This window comes from Fringilla coelebs, assembly GCF_963513975.1.
Source record: "Fringilla coelebs genome assembly, chromosome: 1".
In the NCBI taxonomy this organism is placed as follows: Eukaryota; Metazoa; Chordata; class Aves; order Passeriformes; family Fringillidae; genus Fringilla; species Fringilla coelebs.
Genome location: NC_140028.1, coordinates 137,321,459 through 137,343,500, shown reverse-complemented (window position 1 = coordinate 137,343,500; position 22,042 = coordinate 137,321,459). Strand labels below are relative to the sequence as shown.

General features: G+C 35.9%; 1 protein-coding gene across 1 annotated transcript in view; it reads left to right on the top strand.

The window, feature by feature from the left end:
- Positions 1-22,042, top strand: part of MPP7 (MAGUK p55 scaffold protein 7) — a gene marked incomplete at its 3' end in the record, with an annotated part of 139,940 nt that overhangs the window by 102,152 nt on the left and 15,746 nt on the right. The window contains exons 7-11 of the mRNA XM_084216419.1: positions 3,325-3,406; positions 4,451-4,536; positions 6,352-6,426; positions 7,019-7,215; positions 7,738-7,802. Of these exons, the coding sequence (XP_084072545.1) occupies positions 3,325-3,406; positions 4,451-4,536; positions 6,352-6,426; positions 7,019-7,215; positions 7,738-7,802 (505 nt within the window). The remainder of the gene's footprint in view (positions 1-3,324; positions 3,407-4,450; positions 4,537-6,351; positions 6,427-7,018; positions 7,216-7,737; positions 7,803-22,042) is intronic.

Genomic DNA, 22,042 nt, shown 5'->3' with positions numbered 1-22,042 from the left:
AAAAATAAAGATTTAAAATGTTTGTATTCTGAAACCAGCAGATAAATGGATGAGCTAATAAAGCTCACATCTGTGAAGCCCTCAACAATGCTTACCCATGAGTGATGCTACATTAAAAATGGGGGGGGGGAAGCAACTAAAAAGCAGTGGAAGAGCTTTACTGAAGGAGCTTGTATTATTTTTAGTGCTTTTGTATGGTATACCTTTAAGCATTTTCTCAGTCTGATCACCATATGGCTCCCAAACTCCTTATATTTCCCTTTAGAAGTATTTTAAACTGGGCTATGCTATTACATCTGTATATGTCTCATTTAGGGTAACTTACACTTTTGGCTTACAACACCAAAAATATTTTCCAGCTCTCAAGGTCCAGTCTAACCTTCTTCCATTTTTAAAGCCCTAAATGAGGAGCTGTGCTGCACATGTAACTGAAAGTACTGGAGCTGAACATCTTATAAGGCGAATTTCTTGCCAGATTATATATACCTCATAGTTTAAGCAGGGCTGGCAGCAGTACAAGAGAAGCTGCTTTTTCAGAAAATCAGCTCTTCAGGTTTTCAAAAAGAAATCCACTTGTGTTTGATGATTTAAGAGTTCTAAATTGGGAGGAAAGTGGAATTTATAGAACCCCCTCTTGAAATTGTGTACTAAAGGTACAAATACGTAAACTCAAGTAATGTTTTTCATGTACCTGCCCATGTACTTTGGGTGTGCCACAGGGGAGATACTGACAGTGAGCTAACTTGGGTTAAATAATTTTCCTGTCATTTTGAACTTGTTTTTGTCCTTGGTATGAAAATTCCACTTTACCTGTTATCTTTGTGGGGCCATCTTTCTGATCAGTTAATCTATGCCAGGAAAATTCATTTTCTGCCAGTAGAGATAATCACATAGAGCATTAAGTGACTGTTCTACTTGGACAAGAGCCTTATTGTTACTTCCAGATGCTGTCTGGGTCAATAGTGTGGTCTTTGATTGCACACAGGGTTTTTTCTAGCATCTGTCTAAAGAGCCCAACAAAGGGAAGGACCACTTTCCAGACATCAGCATGGGGCTGGGGTAGTGGGTGATCACAGGGGAGGCCTGCCAGTCCTTGCTTGCCTTTTGAATTTGGTGGCATTTCATGGTGTTTACTTCTTGGTAAAAGGCATACAGCCTTTCTCATGAAGGCTTTTTCCTTGATTAGTTAGGAGAGCCTGTTTGTATGGACAGTGTAGCGGAAATGTCTCATATTTAGATTTGCCTCTAGCATCCTAATGCTGCCCTTTTTCTTTTTGATGGATATATTCAGAAAAAACCCCCAACAAAATCCTTTTTACTTTAATATAGGTAAAACATTCCAGGTATTATTATAAACTTCAAATTAGTAGCTGTTGTTGCAAGGTCAGAACTTAATATTGAGATACAAGCCAGGGGGCTTAAGGCTGTTTAATATATTCCTAATGGTATGCAGTAGTTTTTGCACAGAAGTCTAATAATGAGATTAGCTGCAGCTAAATCTGTATTTTTGAAACTCTCAGACTAATTTGAAACTGTAATGCAAACAAGTGCATGCTAATATAATTGCATAATAAACAATGCATAAGATTAAGGCTGGCAAATTGCAGAATTAGTTTACTTATAGATAGAGTTTCATACTAATAAATTTAGAATGTAAAATGAAATGCACAAACAGTTCACAAAAAGCACATTAGTTTTGCTTTGGAGTGCTGGCTGCTGTTGAAGTTTCAGCCAAAGTGAATGGTGACTGTTTTAATTTTTCTCTATTTGCAATAAATGCAACATGCGTATACAAATATAAATTAGTCTCCCAATTTTTGTCTTTGTGACTTGTGCTGTATTTCCATCTTAGAGATAGAGGGAAGCAAGTTTATTTACAGTCAGTGAAATTGCTAACTGTAGGAAAATCCCAGCTCTGTTATTTGTACAATTTTCAGTTTTATGTTCATGAAACACTTAAAAATTGAAGTAGTGATAAATACGATGTTCATGTTTAGAATAAACAGATATAGCAAGGTAGCTATAATAGCTATTAAATGATTCAAGGAGCTTCCTGAAAGAGTACTTATGTCCCTTACTCCAAGCACAACACTTCTCTGACAGAAGGAAATTTTAGCCAGTGATGGCAGAATACACATAGCACTCAGAGGTGAAGTAATACTGTTCATTCAGTAATTGGAAATATGAAAATTTTCAGAAAGTTGACTTGCCTGACAGAGTCCTTACTATCTCAGTTGATTAACAAAGTTAGAGCTATTGCAGGTTACTAATTAGATTAATATGGGAAAGTAACCATGTGCAGTGACAGGGAAGGCTTTTCTTTTTCCTGTTGTTTTTTAAAAATACTGGATCAAGTAACCCTTTTGGGGGTGATTATGCAGTATGACTTACCTAGCTAAAATCCCCACTGTAGTTCTGTCTCCTGGAAAAGGACCAGCATATCTTCCCTGGCTCCCCCAGTTGTGCCTGAAAGGACTGGCACTGCAGCTCAGGCAGCAGCTCTGCAGCTCTGTGTCCCTTCTCACTTGGCACTGCTGCTGCCTGCTGCTTCCCCATCACCTTGTGCCTCTTTGCAGTGCACCCTCGCAGTTCTTATTACAAAGGCATTTTTCTCATCCAGACAGCTGTTCACTGGAAATTTAACTACACTATGTCGTTTCACCTCAGTGCCCTGTGCTGTCTGTGTGTAATGTATGAAAACAGCCATGACTAACTCAGGAAATGTTCCCTTCCTCTGCATTTCTGTCCTGTGAGTGTTCGAGGTGAGCCCCAACAATCAGGGCACTTCTCAAATGTGTGTTTGTTCATTGATAACACTGTAAAAGGAAAGAGCACACAGTGAGTTCTGAGCATAAAGTGCAACAGTTATGAACAGTGATATATCTTCTGTACCTGTAGTATGTAGTATGGCCTAGTTTAATGTAGGAACAACAATTTATCAATATGAAGCAGTAGTTTAGTTCAATTTAGGTAGCAGTCTCAAGTAAGCTATGTTGCAGTTGCCATTAAATTGAAAAGCAAACTTTTTCCATCATTGTTCTTTTTTCTTTAAACCTGTATACTCACAGAATGCATGAGTTACTTCTGATTGAAAAAGAAGACACATTTTAAGAAGACAGAAATAGAGCAACATATTTTGTATATTCTTTTCATAAGCAAGTATCACTTCTGGCTTAATCACATATTAATATGTCAGCTTTTTGCAGTTTTATGTAGCAAATGTTTTTAGTGTAGTATTATGTTCTATATAGTGTAGTATATTAAAATCATGCTGAGATAAACCAGATAACTTCCTTTTTTCTTTTTTTTTTTTTTTTACCCAAGGGAGCTACTATTAAAAGGGATGAACATACTGGTGCAATTGTGGTGGCCAGGATAATGCGTGGAGGAGCTGCAGATAGAAGTGGTAAGGTGTTGCTGTTTGGCGTTAGCCATTCAAAAGCTCAGAACAAGATGAGATTAAATGGCATATTTTGTAGAAATTAAATACATCACTATCACAAACAGAAGTATTTGGGCTCTGAACAGTTTTCCAAAGTGATATTTCAATACTGCTGAAAGTATGCTGATTTTTTTTCCCCAATTCAGTTGCAGCAAGGTGTCTTTGACTTAGTGCATACAGAGGGGTTTTTATATATATCATGACTTGTTTCCAATTGATGGCATCTGTTTATAAATCATAGAATATGCTGAGTTGGAAGGGACCCATCAAGATCATCAAGTCCTACACCTGTCTCTGTGTCAGACACCCCAAGAATCATTCCATGGAGACATATGCCAACCTGCTGATGGAGGAACTTGGGGTGCTGACATTATTTTATATTAGGACATCCATTTGGAGTTTCAGCTGCTAGTTCTCAAAATTACAGCACATCCTTGTTTAGTTTGGGATGCTCAGTGTCTGCAAAAACTTAAGCAAGAAGTTCTGAATCATGCATTAAGGTGTCTCTTTTCACTGAAGAAAATCTAGGACAGCTGTGTTTCACCCTTAGATGCAATGATGGAGTAAATCTTAGAGAGAGAGAGATAGATACATAGATAGCTTAGCAAACATTTGTGCCACGAATTAGCATTCCCAGCCGTAGTGCTCTTTGCACCAGTTCTACCTCTGTAGCACTAAGAAAGTAGCAGAGTAGAAAAAGAGTAGAAAAAGAATTGGCATGGATATTTTTCAAACATCTGCATGAAAGTTTGGAAAAGTTGCAGAGAAGGTGGTACTAATTTTTAGGAGGAAGACAGGGAGGTGAATTAACCAACCACTTTATTAAATCTGTTTGAGAGGACAGTAGCTGTTATGTTCACCATATATTCCTGTTTTTATCTTAGAGCTTAAAGTGTTTGAAAATTGGAGCTTAACATATGTGGACAAGGAAGAAACAAGCTGAATATTAATGGCAATTTTTGTGTAATACATAGCTACAGTTTCACAACTTCTCTTTTTCTTCTGTAGGGCTTATTCATGTTGGTGATGAGCTGAGGGAAGTCAATGGAATTCCCGTAGATGATAAAAAGCCTGAAGAAATAATACATATTTTGGTAAATATGAAACATTTTAAAATTAATTTAGGAAAGTTAAGAAAAAACAATGAGACTTATGATTTCTACTGTATTTCTTAGAAAAAAAATTTATTCTATTATAATGGCTTTTTTTCCAGTGCCATAATTTAAAAACCTGTCATTTCTCATAGAGTGATTTTCCATGCTTTACATATATATGCAATTATAGATTACTTGTGAAGAGTTAAAGACAGTAATATTGCCATAAATATGTTGCAGAATGTTGCAGACTTCATTTCATAATCTACAGTTTTTAAGGCCCATCATGATCTGTTGAATTTGAACTATATTAAATGTATTCATTAATAACTCATTAATAACTCATTGTCACTCCATGTGACAATTAATTAATAATACAGGTACTAGATAGACTGTAGAACTGGTATTTGAAGATTTTATATGACATTGATTTACAGTATATAGCCATATATATTATTCTGTCTACTCTCTTGTAAACTGCACAGTCTCTAAAGCCAGACTGATTTCTCATTATTGAAACACTATTGAAAATTAAGTAATTTAGACTTTTTCAGAAATATTTAATTTTTTTACATCAAAGAAATTGATGAGGGTCATGATAGCTCCATTGTTCATGCTGTAGGGTTTTCCAGACATAAATACCTTGCTGTCCTCCTGAATTGGGCAGCTGTCTCACAGTTTTGGTTCAGGAACAAAGATCATTCAAGTGCTAGCCTGCTGATATTCATTCTTGCTTTATGCTTTCACGTTCCCTACAGAACCATAGTTTCCTTCAAAAATTAATAATTTAAAATGTCTAGAAAAAAAATACCACTAGAAAAGGTGTGAACAATTTCCCCATTTACCTTTTTGAGGTACCATATAAATATCAAAAGCTAGTTAGAGCTTGTTTCAAAAGTAACGAAATTATTGATTCCAGTCCTACGGCGGGTGGAGTGAGACCTTGGCTGCTGCCTGTCAAGCAGTGAGCCTTGGATTGCAGACATGCGGCGGAAGAATGTCTCGCTTGGTAGTGGACAGGCCTGTTTCCATTTTGCTTAAATCGTTGGCTGGCTGTTGCACTCTGCTCGTTTTATGAAACTTGTCGGCTGCATGCAATAGTAGCAGAGCCTCCAACTGATTAGCACTTCCTTCAATAGCAAAATGTCACTGAGGCAGTGGGAATATACTGTGGTTAATAAGAAAAATGCAGCCAGACACACTTTAAGTGGGATATAGGGAAAGATGAATGGATGAGGTGGTTGCTGATGGCTAACTTGTTTTAAGATTTATAGCGCGGGGCTTTTTTTCCATTTAGTACACGTCTATTCAAATATGTTTTGCTTTTCTAGTTTCTTAAAGTTGCCAAGTGAATAAATCCCACCCCTAATAGCTCTATATAATAAATATGGCACAAGCCTGTTCGAATTTTTCTATAATTTTTTTTTTGAAAAATGAAATGTTAGTTTGATTTTTCCAGGGATGTCCAAACTGTGCCAGGAGTCCAGCAGTTGCTTCTAATATGCATACATTTAAGCTGTAGCATTTTCTCCTGCCTTCAGTACAGAAATGGGACCTCTGAACCATGCAGGTCACAGTTTTTAACAGTCCACCTGCCCACCCAGAGAAGCAAATAAACCCAAGCATATTAAGTGGGTATTTTAAATTTATAATACAACGTTCAGTTAAGTGAAGTTGTCAATCTCCAGAGATCATGCTTGGGAGGGGATAGACTCATTATATTCTTTTGAATTCATTTGAATTTCTTTATCTTCTAAGACTTCTTTGAAATATTAGCTTAATTCTAAGTGTATTTTCTTTTCAAATGTTCACCAGGCTCAGTCTCAAGGAGCCATTACATTTAAAATTATACCCAGTGTGAAGGAAGAAATGCCAATGAAGGAAGGCAAGGTAAGCAAGATTATTTCAGAAGCCATGGCAGTAACTGTTATACTGAAGTGTATTTTTTGCTTGGATGACAGAACCAATAATGTGATTTATACCACTTTTGTAAAGTGACAGTACTGTACATGTACTGTACACTGTACTTCAGTACACAGGTGCTGAACTTATGAGTGGTTGTAACATGGTTCTTGAGCCTGAACTCTCAGCTGTGTAGTTGACAAGTAATCTTCCACCTTCTGCAAGGACCTGGCTTGGCTCCAAGTACTCCTTCCATCGTTCATAGGTAGAAGACACTTGATGGCATCTTGGTTTAACAGTATGTTCTCCTCTGTTCCTCATATGGGCACACTGTGCACCTGCCAAGGCCTGCTTGCCTTAAGTCACAGAGCCTTTGCTTCACTGAGACTGCAGTTGCAGAAGCAATGAGTTGAACATTCCCATATGAACTTCCAGTGCTAGACATCCATAAGGGTGTTTGGCAGCAGTAAATATTTACATTATTTAGTTCATTGCTCTTGAACAGTAGAAACAGAAGAGGAAGATACCTTTGGATTGTATTTAATATTTGATTCTAAAGATCAAACACTGTTTGTTCCAGATGTTTATCAGAGCCTTATTTGACTATGATCCTAATGAAGATAAAGCAATTCCTTGTAAAGAAGCTGGACTTGCTTTCAGAAAAGGAGATGTCCTTCAGATCATGAGCCAGGATGATGCAACCTGGTGGCAAGCCAAACATGAAGGTGATGCCAATCCCAGAGCAGGCTTGATCCCTTCAAAGCATTTCCAGGAGAGGTGAGCTACTGAGAAGCATAATTCCATTATTTTTTACAGTAAGAGAAGAGACTTATTGGTGAGTTGTTAACTTAGCATAGTTGGCGTGTGTAGTGCTCACAGATTACATGGGTACAATAAATGTGCATTTGCAGCAGGACAACTAACTTGGAAACATGTTGCTGACATACTCTGGATTTCCTTATTTCTCTGGCTAGAATTAATAATGACAAAAACTGATAGGATTACACTGATCCAGACTGAAAGAAAAAACATATGGAAAATAGCACATAAGTATCTGCATTCACACTGATGTACTATGCAGGAATAAGAACTGCAGCAGGTTTTGGAGAGCTTACAAAAATTTTAGGCAAGATTTAATTTTTTTAGATTGTGAATAGATTGCATTGTTTTAAGTTAATTTCTTATAAAATCTTCTGTATATTTTGCAATAGTCTCATGATATTAAGTGTTTATTAATCCCAAATTTGCAGTGAAAACTGAGGAGCTTGTGTCTTTTCCCCACCACCTCCCATTTTATAGGAGATTTGCATTAAGAAGACCAGAAGTGCAGGTTCAGCCACTGAAAATTTCCAACAGAAAATCATGTAAGTCTGTTAACCTGGAATAGAAATAATACTCCACATTTCTAACGTTATAAATTAGCAGTTTGTTTCACCTGCAGGATGCATTTCTCCCAGGCACAACAGCCTCTTGATCCCATTGTATCAGTAGGAAAATAAATATAAATAATGTTGTTAAAAGCTTTAAAAGAAGCTAGAAACATTCCCAGACCTCTGACTTTGTTTTTGAAGTACTGAGCCAAATTAATATTTTGATATGTAATATTTCAAAGGTTGAAGAGTATTCTTTTCCTGTTGAAACCGTACAGAATTGGCTCAACAGTTTATATAATTTGGACTGCATCAACACAGTGAAATTTACAGAGTAAGATGAAAGGTCTGATAGTCTCCCCCTCTCTTCCCCATATAGTTGATAATTTTTTGTGTCCCATGAAGCAGTAGAATTTTTTAAAAGTCAGAACATTCAGTTCATTGATACACATTCACAGAATCACCTCTTACTGCTTTATAAACAAACTCATCCTTAATAGTCTTTGTTTTTAAATATGGTAATTGTGCAATATGAGAAAAATAACCTCTAAGAAAGCAAATACATTGAAACAAATATTTTTCTTTACTGGAATTTACATCAACATCTGTTTTAAGTATTATTGCATATTTTACTGGACCTGTTATTTCTTTCAGTTGTACAGGCTCATAACAAAGTGAGCAATGTAAGAAACTGTCATGCTACAGCAGGACCTAAATCTTAAAGTACAAACATGATTGTGAGTTCAAGTAGAAGTATTCACACAGTGGTCTAATATTTCCAACCTCTTTTCATTATCTAACAATGAAAGAAAAAGTATGGATACTATGGCAGACAGTGGATGCTGGCACACTAAGTGCCAAACTAAATGCTTTTAACTTTAAAACTCCTCACCAAGGTTTCTGTTGCATTTTCCTAACTTCTTGCTGTGGTTGTTGTGTTCTGAAGCTTGACAATAACAGTTATTTTTCTGATAATCTTTATTTTCTATCTTTCATTCCATTTCACTGTTTGATTGTGTGCCCTAATGCTGTTGTTAACTCCAAAGCCTTTGACTAGCATTGTAATTACAGTAACAGACATTACAACTGTAATTACATTGCACTGTAGCTTTTCTATTTATATAGATCTTAGAAACAAGAGGAGCTTCTCCAGCTTGTAGTAAATCTGTTGTTTTTCTAGGTTCTAGGTCAAGTTGCTCTGCCCCAGTTTTGGAAAAGTGTCTGATCCCAGGGTATAGCTATTTCTCTCTGCCCACTGTTCTTGAATCTGGATAATACACTCAACAAGAGCCTTCAAATAAGGTGGCACTGGTGCTTTTGAAGAGGTAAATCAGCTGCTGCAGCAACACCGCATGAACCCTTTTATAATGGACTGCATCTTTCTAGTGACCTTCAAGTGAAAGGTTTTACAAGATGCGTCTCATCCTTGCAAATAGGCAGCCTGAACTTGATTGGGAATTGCCAAAATTACAACCCAAAGAAGACCCAGAGTACAGTGCCTGCTGTTGTCTCTGCTTTTTCCACTGACTGCCTTAACTAGCTTGAACAGGGAGAAGAGTTCCTGTCTTCCTCCCCTTGCCTTTAACATATGACAGAGCATGAGGGTCAAGCAGTATGCCTCTTACTGTTCTCTCTTGGAATTTCTTTGAACAAAGCAAGTCTCAGCTAAATACCATATAGAAGGCAGTGGTGCCTCTTGAAGGAGGAAAGACTGCAGAGTAATGTAGGTTTGTCAGTCTCTCTTCGTTTTTTCTTTAAAAATCTGCTATTTCTGCCAGATTTTCATGGGAATGGGGGAAATGCTGTTCTGAGTATAGACTTATCCCTTCATTCAAAGACTAAACATGTTTTTAGTGTTGGGAGGGAATTCAGATTCTTTGTAGAGAAGACTTTAAAGATCAGAATTTAGCAGTAGAAAAAAACATTGTGTCTAGGATGTTGCTCAAATTGGTCTCAGGGAAACCTTACACTTGCTTGGATTTTCAAGAAGATTCTGCTGGGAAACTCTGCACCTTTGTGATTTTTCTAAAGTTAATCAGCTTTTTTTTTGTGTTACCAAGAATAGCAGTGAAGCTGTGAGATACGGAGGCCGTGTCCATATTTGTGCACAACAATCATCTTCCCAAAACTGGGAGATGCTGGAAAATCATGCATTGCTCAGCTGAACAAATGGCTCTCTGATAGCACCAGAAACATGTAAGGAAGGTGACATAGAGAACAGAAAATTGGAAAGAACTGCTGTGTTCAATTTTTTTTTTTTTTAGCCTATACATGAAGGTGGGAAATTGGTAATGCTTGATTTCTTCAGGGTTTTTAAATCCTTCATCCTAATATAGGGTTTTCCAATGCTTGGAAGGGTAATTATGTGGGGAAACATGTTCTGTAGATCATCCTGAACTTGCTGTATATTAAGAAGCTGGTTGCTTTTGCAGTGGTGCAGTAGTTTCTATCCAGTCATGTGACCTGAATTTTCTTAGCAGTTTGGAGAAAAAAGGGTAATTTGCCAGTTGATATTATTATGGCTTCCAAAAAAGATGAAAACCTCTTGACTTCAGGAGAGCTGTTGAGAGAAGTCCCTTTCCTGACAGGACTGGGAGTTGCACTAGGAAGCTTTCTTGACACTTGGTATGTAGCCATGGTTGTTGGCCTGCTCTGTTCAGTCAACTATTCCACAAATCCCATGTTTTTTAATGAGAAAAAACCCTTGATACATTGTTTTCAATAGGGAGAATTGAGGAAAAATACTCTGTTTTCTTGAATGCCCAAAAAATGTCAGTCAGCTCTGGGTTCTTAGGTGGGATTCCAGGGTGGTAGTGTCCTTCTACTTGAAAATTAATCTAAAAATCTGTTAAAATCATATAATATGCAAGAAGTATCCTATAACTTAGGAGGTTTTTTCCCTTTCTTTTCAAGCCAGTCCTGGAAACGGAAAGGCCTGTTATATTTATCTATACAAAGAGCTGTCTGAAACAGTCAACAACTGTTTTTGCATTGATAATTAAGTTGTTTCAAAACCTGAAAGGAGATAGATTGGATTACTTCTGGGAAGCCTTCTTTCTGTTTCTTATTTTGAATTTTTCACTCTTTTCAGCACAGCAATGCATGTAGTTGCTAATCTTTACACATATTTGTCTATCATACATTTGGAAGCAAAGTAGAAGTGGGCTTTTTTGGTGATGATCGTATGCATACCCATAAGAGTAAAGAGTGAAAAATGCTTTCTATAAAACTTTTTCTGCAGGAATTATTTGCACTGAAATAAACAAAGCCAATCTCGTTCTAAGTTATTAAAAGGATTGGTTTTTAATGGAAATGCCAATTCTTACTTTCACTTTAATAGCCAAGGGAACTGTTCCATTGTGTCTATGTGTAAATACACATGCCTCTCCCAGCATTTAGCCCTTTTCTTGAAAGATAAAACCGAATCATTCTCACATTGTACCCCTTAAAGTGAAAAGCATTTCACATGTCATGTGTACACTGGAGGAGGGAGCAGAACAGTGTGCACTCCATATTGAAATCACACTTTCTCATCTGCAAATGGCGAAGATGCACATTTTGATGGTATCTGGGACTGAAGTTGAAGGAAACTGACAGTGTAGGTGGAGCCTGTGCTCTCAAGAGGAAGATATAGAAAATGTAGGAATAAAAATATAAAGGGAAAAGAGAGGAAGTGAAATTTTGTATTGAGGGTGAAGAAAAGGAGAAAGTGTTGCAACAAGGGCAATGAAGGAACACATGGACCAAAACTGCCCATAAACCCCATTAAGCAAAACCCCACAGAGGATGGGCTTTGAAATTCTTAGATTAATGCAATTAATAGTATTATGCAGGAGCATTGCTATAGTCATTATTTGTGCAATGGTTCAGTTGCTTGTTCATTCTGTTTAAATAAAATACTTATATATTTACTTTGTAAAAATACTTGAAACAGTGAATGCAAAAATTACTGACAAGAGCTCTGAGCTGATTTGTTTTGCTGTTGTTGGTAGCAAAACCTTAGTAAGTACAACAGTAATATTTGATGCATGAGGTAAGTGGCTGTTAGGTGTTCTGACCTGCTGATAAGATTGATATGTTAATTCCCAGGCTTAGGGTTAGTGCAGAAGTGATGGAGGAATAACAAACCACTGAAGTATTTTCATCATTTTTTTCCATACTTAACACCAATGACTTTTCAACAAAAAGCAGTCTTGTACATTAATACTGTGGGGAAATGATACTGGGGAAAAAAACTGTAAGAATAAGCAGCATAGGAAAAAAAGTAGGAAAATGGAATGAAAGTAAAGGAACAGAGTTGCATGAGATTGTGTGAGTAGGACTAACCTTGCATGTGCTGGGATGGTGAATGAGCCATATACCTGAGAGAGTGTGAGGGAACTCTCTGGGATACAGAGGGAGGTTCTGTAGATGTGTCTGCCTGTGTGCAATTGGCTTTCATGTGTCTGAGCTTGTGAGTCACTGCTGAATGCCAGCTCCACAGAAACCTGCTCACCTGATATTCCTCAGTAATATTTAACAGCATTCCTGGCTTTAGGTGATCATCTCAACTTGGACAGCTTGTCAGGCAGAGCTGCCTCTGTGAGTTCTCCTGTTGCTGCATGCTGGCTAAATTGGAGTGACATGAGACATTGTACAGGGAACAATTATTTGTATACTAGCTCCCACTCTGTTAACTTCCATACAAAGAGCACTCATGCTCTGGCCGCAATAGATATTGCCAACAGGTTTGGTCATTCTTGCATGTGTAGCTTACTTTAATTTGTAGGCTGAAGTGATAACCTGTTTTATTGAGGAAAAAAATTCTTTGAATAACAACCAAATAACTTACTATTCTGCAGTTGTTATAAACTGCAATAATCAGGCAAGAAATTATACTCCATCAGCAAAATTTTGCTTTCACAGTGGTTACTGTGTTTATTCTTACATTATGTATGTGTTATCTCTGATGAAAATTACTGGTAACTTTATATTTTATACTAGTATGGCCTGTAAGCTCTGCCAACTTGTGCACCATGTTCATATGTATATGTGTATACCCATACCCTGTGTGTACACTTTTATATATGTATGTAGCATATATGACAGAGTTGTTCAGAGATATCTTTTCCATGAAAATACATTTGTTCTGTGTACTTAATGCTAAATGTAAATACTTACTGTGATAAAGCCATCATCATATAGTTTTTCTAAGGCTTAAAACCCATTTTACTTTCAATTTTGATTTATGAGATTTGATTGGCATTGTGTGAGCAAGAAGAAAGACTTAACTGCAGCCAAATTCAAACAAGATGTAACCCAGTTTACCCATAGTTGAGTGTCTTGAGTTGAAGATTATGTTCTGCCAACAAAAAAATTTAAACAGGCTAAAAGAATAAATGCTTTGTACTACTTGTATTTGAAGACCAAACATTTAGGATAAATGTATAGTAGGATTCTTTGTGCTTGTTATAATTGCTGCACAGTCTTAACTCTGCCTTTCTTCTCAGTATTTTTCTGTGTTCATATTTGAAACTTGATTGCCCACCTGCAGGTAGTTACAAGTACAAACAAAAAATAAACCAGACCTATAGAGTTAAATTAGCACATTAGAATTTTTGTTCAGAAGTCTCCTGTCCTTACAAATCTTAACTTCCTGCTACCACAGAGAAATTAAGAAAACCTGAAGCTGGATGACATTTGAGCCAAGTTCACATGAGACAGAACTGGAAATGGATCTGTCCTTCACTGCAAGACTATCCTTCTTCATTTTCCAAATTATCTTCGTAGAGATACTGTTATCTGATTGTTTTATAAGAGAATTAAATTTGATCATCTTAAATTTCCTATTGCATGAACATAATTTATCATTCAATCTACAAAACTCCAGAGCATTAAAACCTGCAAAACAGTATAAATGTTGATTGCTATATGGGGCTGTTCATCACTAAAAAATCAAGAGTGTTTAATATATTCCCTGTAATACTGACTGTTGTACCTCACAATTTCTTGCTTACTAAAGTATAGTTTAAGGAATAATCCAACTTGTTTGTGATAAGAAACTAGAACAGAGCTGCTGGATTAAATTTTAGATTGAGAAACATTTAAGTAAAATTGCTTGGTGGAAATATTTTTGAAAGAAAGTCAACAAAAGTAAAAAATCTTAATCTGATGCTGGGCTGTTCCAAAGAGTTGAGAATGTTCCTGGAAGTGGCCCTGGTTTTGAGCTTCCTAGGCAGTGTAATTTAGGTGAGGCCCCCAAAACCCAAATCTTGATTACATTTCATTTAAAATACATACAAAACCGCAGTGTATATGATACTGATTTTCATTGTTTTAGTTTAGCATTATTGGCTGCTCTGAAATCTTTCTAAAATGAATAAAACCACCTAAGCTTCCATTGTGCTTGTGTTTCCTATTTCTTTTTTCCCATTTGTCTTGTTACAGCTTTGTTGTCATTTCATAAACCTGTTTCATGACTATTTTCTTTGGAACTTCCTTTCCCTTCTTACCACAATACATTTAATTGATTGTATTTCTTTTTTCTCAGTGTTTTATTTGTTCCTTGTTGCCTTATGGTTTGGGTTTGGGGTTTTTTTCATTTTGTCATTGCTTTTGTTTTCCTACTTCCCATCAGATTTCCTCCTCTTTAGACTTTGACCTCTTTTGGTCTTTCACTTGTCCCTTCCAGCTGAAGACCGTTCCTTTCTCAGCGCACTTCCATTTAATGAACTGTATTGGCCCCAGTTTTTCATGTCTCAAAACTTTGGAACTTTGGGCACACACTGGGTTCATGCATACAGCTGCTTCAGATGCTGTATTTAGTAGTGAATCACAATGCAAAGTTTGCTGGAAAGTAACCTCTGACTTTACTAGGGACAGGCAATAGCTCCGGTAAAGGTCCTTGTAAAGTTCAAACTGGGAGCTACATGTTGATGACTGTTGATAGCTGCATTAAGCTATGAAAACCCAGTGATTTCCAAGATCTTTTCATTACAGACTATCATTTTCTGCAGTGGTCAGGGTTGAGCGAGTACAGACTTCTGTCCATGTGTACATACTGACCTCCTTTGCTCCTGGTCTGGGTTTGCATGTTCATAAATGAGGGCTTACCTGTTACCAGTGTTAAAATACCAGACAGTATTTTAAAATGCACATTCATTAGTTAAGTCAAATAACTGTTGAATTTAAGAAACTTTAAAGATCTATTTATGTAAATTGGCATTAAGCATTAGTGACTTGTTTTCAGGAGATACCTTGCAGTCTATTGAAAGTCATGGAAATGGAAATACAGAAAAATTTGTCATACATCACAGAGAAGGAGAAAAGAGCACCTGTAAGCCAGCCTGCCATTCTAGATCCAGCTTTAGGCCATTTGTCAAGAACTGGGAGCTTTTAGGCTCAAGAGAGAAAAATGCATCCAATGCTTTCACCTTCAACTCGCAAAACTGTCTACACTCTTTTTAGGCACCAGATGTGGTCAACCAAGGAGTGTTCACCTTAGAGGACTTCCCAGCCAACTTAAACCATATGGTCGCCTTGACCATTGAAATAAACTTTAAATAAGATTCAGAAAAGTCTTCCAAATGAATATTTTAAAATGTAAGTCCTCAAGAAAAATGGTACCAAGAAATGATTGTACAAAACAGTATTTTTCCTGCAGGAGAAGAGACTCTTATGTCCATTTCATGTCATGAAATGAGAAGAGCTCTTCCATGTGGCCATATATGCAGGAGAATTTTGACCTGACCCTTGTTTTGTACATTAGTTATGCATAAAAGATAGTAAAATAGCTCTTGAATAATTTTTCACATTCTGAGAAAATACATGTTACATGGAAAGCCTTTGAAACAGTTATATTTTAGCCTCATTTATCCACATTCTAAAGGAAATTTGAATGAGAGGTAGATTGCTAAATCTCTCTATAAATCTTAACCTTAGTATATAATATCTTTGTGAACAAAAATGCATTATATTTATCTTGCTTTTCTGTATAACCCCAAAGATGATTACAAAAATGTATGTTTTCTACTATCGAGGCAGCAGAAATTTATTGATTTACTGTAGGTAAGGAGAAAGTATTATGTATATCTATTATATTAGGATAATGTTAGAGAAAAGATTACAAGAATATGTGAATTCTTTCAGCATGTTTTCAGCTGCAATTGTAGACATTGCAAAAAAAAAAAAGCAAAAAAAGCCACAACCAAAAAACCTTTTCAAAATGCATCTCAAAGGGCAGTCCCAGCTCTTACTGTAAGTGCAGAAAAATACTGAGATCATGTTCATGGTAGTGATTCTTAGAAATTCTAGGTTAAGACTGATAAATTGGAACTAACAAACTTTGCATTTAATACCAAAGAGGTCTTCCATGAAGCAGGGGAAGGTAATTTCTTCCAAATGAATAGTGGAAGAATCACATATGGGAATTTAAAACGCACATAGTATTTCAATGCCTTTTTACATCCTTTTCTGAGTGTAGTTAAACTCACTACTGGTGTTTTGGTATATGCCTCGATATAATAGGTGCTGTCAAGAGAATTTGAGAGTAGCTTACATACCTGAATTTTTTCCTATTTATGAAGTATTAAACAATAATACTTTGTCTTTTTGGCTGTTCTAAGATGAGGAAGCGGTTGAGTGTGGTAGGTGCATTTTTCTTCTTCGATTTAACTTTTCTTTCTTAAGTTATGTTTTCACTCCATTTAATGATTTCCTTTCCTATTTCTCCTTTGTGCTTCTCAGAGGAAATTGAAGGTACATGTATAAAAGTTTCCCTGAATAGCCCAATAATTTTATTTAGAGAACATATGTTTAGAATTAAATTGAATATAGTCCAGTGTTTCTAGGAGATGTTATACATATGATGCTTTTATATTGCACCAAATATATTCAATCATGTTTTAAAGTAGATAAAAATACCAGAATATTCCTAGTTGCTTCATTTAATGATCAGTAATTTGAACTGTTGTTTTAAATTGCTTTCTCTCTCTTGAACTTCTGCAAGATATGTACAGAAAAGCAGTATGATATGATAGAATAATACTGGCAGCACTTGGGTGGGCTGGGATGGAGAGAGATGGTTCCGAGTTAATTACAGGGCCATGAGAGGTCCTGAGCTTCTAACTAATACTGACAGACTATTTCTCTGGGATGGTAGAAGGTTCATCTCTGTGGTGTCATCGTTACTGTTTTCCCTCTGAGTTTCCCTCTGAGTGTAGCCGGTTATTGTTATGTTTGCAGCATATGTTAAAGTAATAGCAGCTGATCTCTTGTGGTTTTTTGTTTGTTGTTTTTTCTTAGGGTTTTTTTTTTACTTAAGAGGCTTTTGTTTATAAAAGCATTAGAAATTGTAGCTCATATTTTTGATCAAAGGGCCTCTGGCATGTAAAAATATACATTATAGCTATTTTATATTAAATGAGAGGATGTGTTTTTGATCAAAAACCTTTCTGTCTAATCCAGTGAGCCAAAATATAAAGCTAAAGTTTGATAATGTATAGTTTACAAAAAAGCTTGATTTACATCAAATCGTTCTTTCTTTTAAGTGGCATATTTTCTATTAACTGATAAAACGTGAATAATACAGTGTTAGAATTTTTTTTAGAATGTTTGTTGTCATCACAACTTTTGCTTGAAAAGGTAAAAAGATCAGTGTGCATGCTGCAAAATCCAAAAATATCTCCAGCTAAAATATAAAACAATAAAGATTGTTTTATGTTTTTAAGAAAATGGCTTATTGAAGGCTTTTTAATGCTGTGCTTTGTACAGTTGTCATTTTAAAAATAATTTCTTCTGTATTTTTTGCTGGGCTTCTAACTTTTCTGCTTTATTTCTTGGCTCTTATTCTGTATGCTTTTACCCTTCGATCAGAAGATGCTGAATGTGCTGGTCACAACAGTGGATCCTATCTAGGTGAGCAGTTGGTTACAAAAGACAATTTTGTTCCTTTCTTTCAGCTTCTTTTCCCTGGAGCTACTGTGTCCACTTTGCTTTTGGGGGTAATCTGCATACAAATGTCCTTACTCTGCATGACAAAAGCATGAATATTAAGGTTTTAAACATGGCTCATTGGATTTGACATAAAGGGTTTATATAGTGTATGCCCTTACCTGGTTAAACATAGGTTAATAAAATACTGGTTTGATTTTAAAGTCAAAATTTTTAAAGTACATGAAGCAAGCTATGTGTTTAATGAAACAAAAAGGTTACTGTATCATGAAAAATTATTTAAAGACACTCTCAACGTTTTATTCATGTTTTGTGTGCGCATTTTTTCTTTCTACATGTCTTATCTAACCATTTTGGGAGGATTCAGTAAGAATACCGAGCAAATTTGCGGGCACCAGTTCTTTTTCCACATTACAAAATATCAGTCATAATAACTCAGTAGCTTAAATTTAGCTTTAAAGCTGGTCTGAACTCAATGTATCATTGCGGGGAACGGGGAAGAGGAGGGGCAAGAGTCCTTTGGCTTCATATTCAAGATTCCAAATTTCAAACAAAAGTAACATTTAAAAAAGGTGAATGTTCCATGATATGTTTCAACTTTTTAATTTGTGCCATTTTGAAACCTATGTAAAAATATTTTAGTTGAAACTGTCCAGAATTCCTGCCAGCTGAAGGCTGGCTGGAGCAGATTTTGTGGCAACCAGCCCTTTTCTCAAGACTTTCATCCTCCTACTACAAGAGGAGTGGGGAGAAACTTGTCAAAGTATTTTAGTATTTCCAAGCCAATGGGCTCACTGAAACATCCTAGACCAATACTGTAAATTGGAATTGTTTTAAATGTGGTATAGAAATTACATCAGGTACACACAAAGTATATCATTGAAAGAACTCTGACCTGTCTACAAAACCTTAGTGTGGTATAATTCCATTCTGTGCTTGTGGAATTTGTGAATATCTGATCATGCTGAAAATACACTTCTTACTTTTGTTAAGTAATCAGCTAAGTTCACGTTGAATTGTAATTGTGTTGAAATATTGGGTATGTTTGGAGAATAATAATTTGGATGTGATTCCAGATGAAATTCATTTTCCTTATCAAATAATTTCTTTGAAACATGAACAATACCCCTCTCCCCCCCCCCCCCCCAGTCTTTTCTTTCTGTATGTAAATACATGCTGCAAGAATTCTTAGGGTGAGACTATAATGGTTTTGCAATCAGATCTTAGTGGGCTGCTACTTTATTTGAGAACAAAGGTAGCAAAACAAAATCCACCTTTTCTAGGTACTGTAGCCTTTTTCACTGAAACATTTTGGTCCATAATTACCAAAAAAACACGGCCATTTTAGGAAGGAGGCCTCTTAAGGAAGAAGACTCTGTTGTCCCAGAAGCGAAGAACAAAATGTCAAGATGCATTGTAGTTTACATAGGCAAAACTTTACAAAAATTATTCAGAATTGCTAAGTACAGTTCAGGCAATGGTTTCTTTCTTGAGAGCTTCTGTGTCATGGAATGTTGTCAGCAGTCCAGAGGTGTTACCTTCAGCCATCCTATGCTGGGTGTGTGGTTTTGGGGTGGGATGTCAGAGAGGAGAGTCATAAGGCAGAAAAACTAATTTTAGGACTGGTTTTGGGTTAAGAACACAAGTATATTCACTGATTGTAAATAATTAGCTTTTTGGTTTAGAAATTCAATGTTCCTTGTAACTCTTCACTAAGAATAATTCATTTAAAATTTTCCTATGTTAAGAACAAGCAGGTAGGCTTTTGACAGTTGATGTTACCATTCTTTTGCATGCAGTAACAGGACACAGTGATTCATAATTCAAACTGTCCCATGCACTCCAGTGTCTCCTTGTTTCACAAACCATATATATGGCTCTGGCACTGCGATTTGTGATCCAGATTACTCTGTGAACATCTGACCCTCTCTGAAAGGATATGTACTTCACACACATACAAGGTAGTCATGAGGAGCACAGGAGGAGAGTGTTCAGAAGACAGAATGTCTGAACCATTTTGGGTCAAATCTTTTATACCAAGGCTATACTGCTATTAATTTGAACCCTCTCCTCTAAAGTGATTCAGATAAATTTAATGATTCTTCCCCAAATTCTAATATTAAAGCCACAGTATGGTATTGTATGTTTCTGCTGTAATTTCCTGAGGAATTGCTGAGGAAAATGTTAGGAGTTTGCCTTTGCCAAGCTTAAATTCTGGTTACATTGCTTGAACCTTTATGAACATACAATAAATACAGATGAATATCATCTGTTTACTATTCTCAATTTCGTCTTTAAAATCCAGACATAATCTAAATTTTTATTAACCCTGTCTAAATGTGCAAGCTGGGAATCAGTCCAGAAGCAAACATAGTGTTTGTGCAGTTCCTGTGTAACAATAGAAATCCTCAGTATACAAGCCAATGTAAAAAGAATACCAATATTTTGGGGGAAAAATAATATCCAAAAAAATCTAGTAAAAATATTATGTTCATACAAACCTAGATAATGACCATGGTACCAAACTTACTTTTGTCAGTAATACGAATACAAAGGGTGCTCTTAAATGCATTTAAATAGAAGTTGTTTACTCTAAGATGAAATTAAATTCAGTGAAGAACATATGTCATTTAAGCACATACTTAAGCACTGATTTTAATGAATGAAAAATAACAAAAGCCCATGTAAGTGCTTTATAGTATTCTGGAGTCTTACTTGTGAATTTATGAAGCATGTACAAATTTATATTTTGTTATTTCCTGTTAGTGTAGTCTGTCTGAATTTGAGAAATTAACTTTCTGGTTTTATTAGTATATTTGGACTGAAATTTGCGCAACATAGTGCAATCTGCTTCTTCAGAATTATGTCATTAAATGTAAATAAGCCCAGCTATTTGCATCATCATCCTTTTAAAATATTGCAAGGCAGGCAGGTTCACGCATTGTGTGTTTTCAGTTTGGATTCTGTGTGAGGCCCTAGTGGATTTCTCTGTGTAAGTGTAAGGATGTTGTTCTGAGAATGTATACTGCTAATGGTTAAAAGAATAATCAAACTTTTCTGCTAAGGTGTTTTTTTTCTTCTTAGAGATCAAAGTGATTTCTATTTGATTTTTGGGCCTTAATTGAATTTATTAGTAATGATTTTTTATTTCGTATTGAGAAGTATAAGTTTTGAAGACATCAGTAGTTTGAGAACATTTGTTCTTAATATTTTCTTTCCAGAGCCTGCTCTTATTTCACCAAATCTGTTACATTCCAGCAGCAGTTTATAGGTTTGCATGTTCAGTAAGCTCCTAGACGTGTAGCTGTAACCAGTGAGCTGGTGCGAGCTTCTCAGCGTTCAGGAGATTATGTCGCTTTAGTGATAGAATTTTCCCCTTTTATTTTATAGTCTGCATACTTGGCAACTAAGGTTAATCTCTGCTGATACCCATATTCCACAGACAGTGTAGCCTGCTGTTCCTTTCATATTCATCAAGGTTTATATTATCAAATACTCCAGGCAATACATTTTCCTTTTGTTCTTTAAGGAAATTTACTTTTAACTGAATCATTTTATAGAAACCTTTTCTGCTGCATATTAGTATTGGATTTGGTTCTCTGTAGTAATCATCACTGTATTCTTAATGATGCTCTGTTGTTAATTTAAATATATGAATTATGTTTTCAAAACTATGAAATATGCAAACATTAGTAGAATATATTTTGCGTTTTCATACATGTTTTTATTCCTTAAAAGTACAATATTGTTTCAGTTCAGCTTAATATTTTTGTGCTGTCGTTGTTCCCATAACATAAAACATAAAATGCAATTACAAATGCAGACATTCAATAGAAAATATTTATTAGCATTTCTATAAAACAGCTTCTAGGTCACAGTAAAGTTAAACTGTACATGAGAGGACATATAATGGCAGATGATGAGCAATGAAGATGCTTTCAGGAACGCCGCAGCAGTATCATAGAAGTGTTGGATATATTTGAAACATCCTTCCTCTTGGAACTGTAGGTTTTGGGGTTGAATGCTATTTAAAGCAAACTTCCTTGAGATTCTGTATGGACTATGCAGGTGGACTTGGAGGAACAGTTTAAAAAACTTTCAAATTGAAAATAGTGATAAAATGGTGAAGCAAACAGTATACAACAACCTTCTAATAGCCAGTAGTTTTACAGAGCATCTCCACCAGCACACTGCAGAGAGGTCAGCCTTCTCTGGTTTCTGGTTTTTTCACATTTGTTCTTTTTAATTAGTAAATTTTATTTTAAGTAATGTCTAAGTTCTGGTTGAACTTCTTGTTGAGCTTT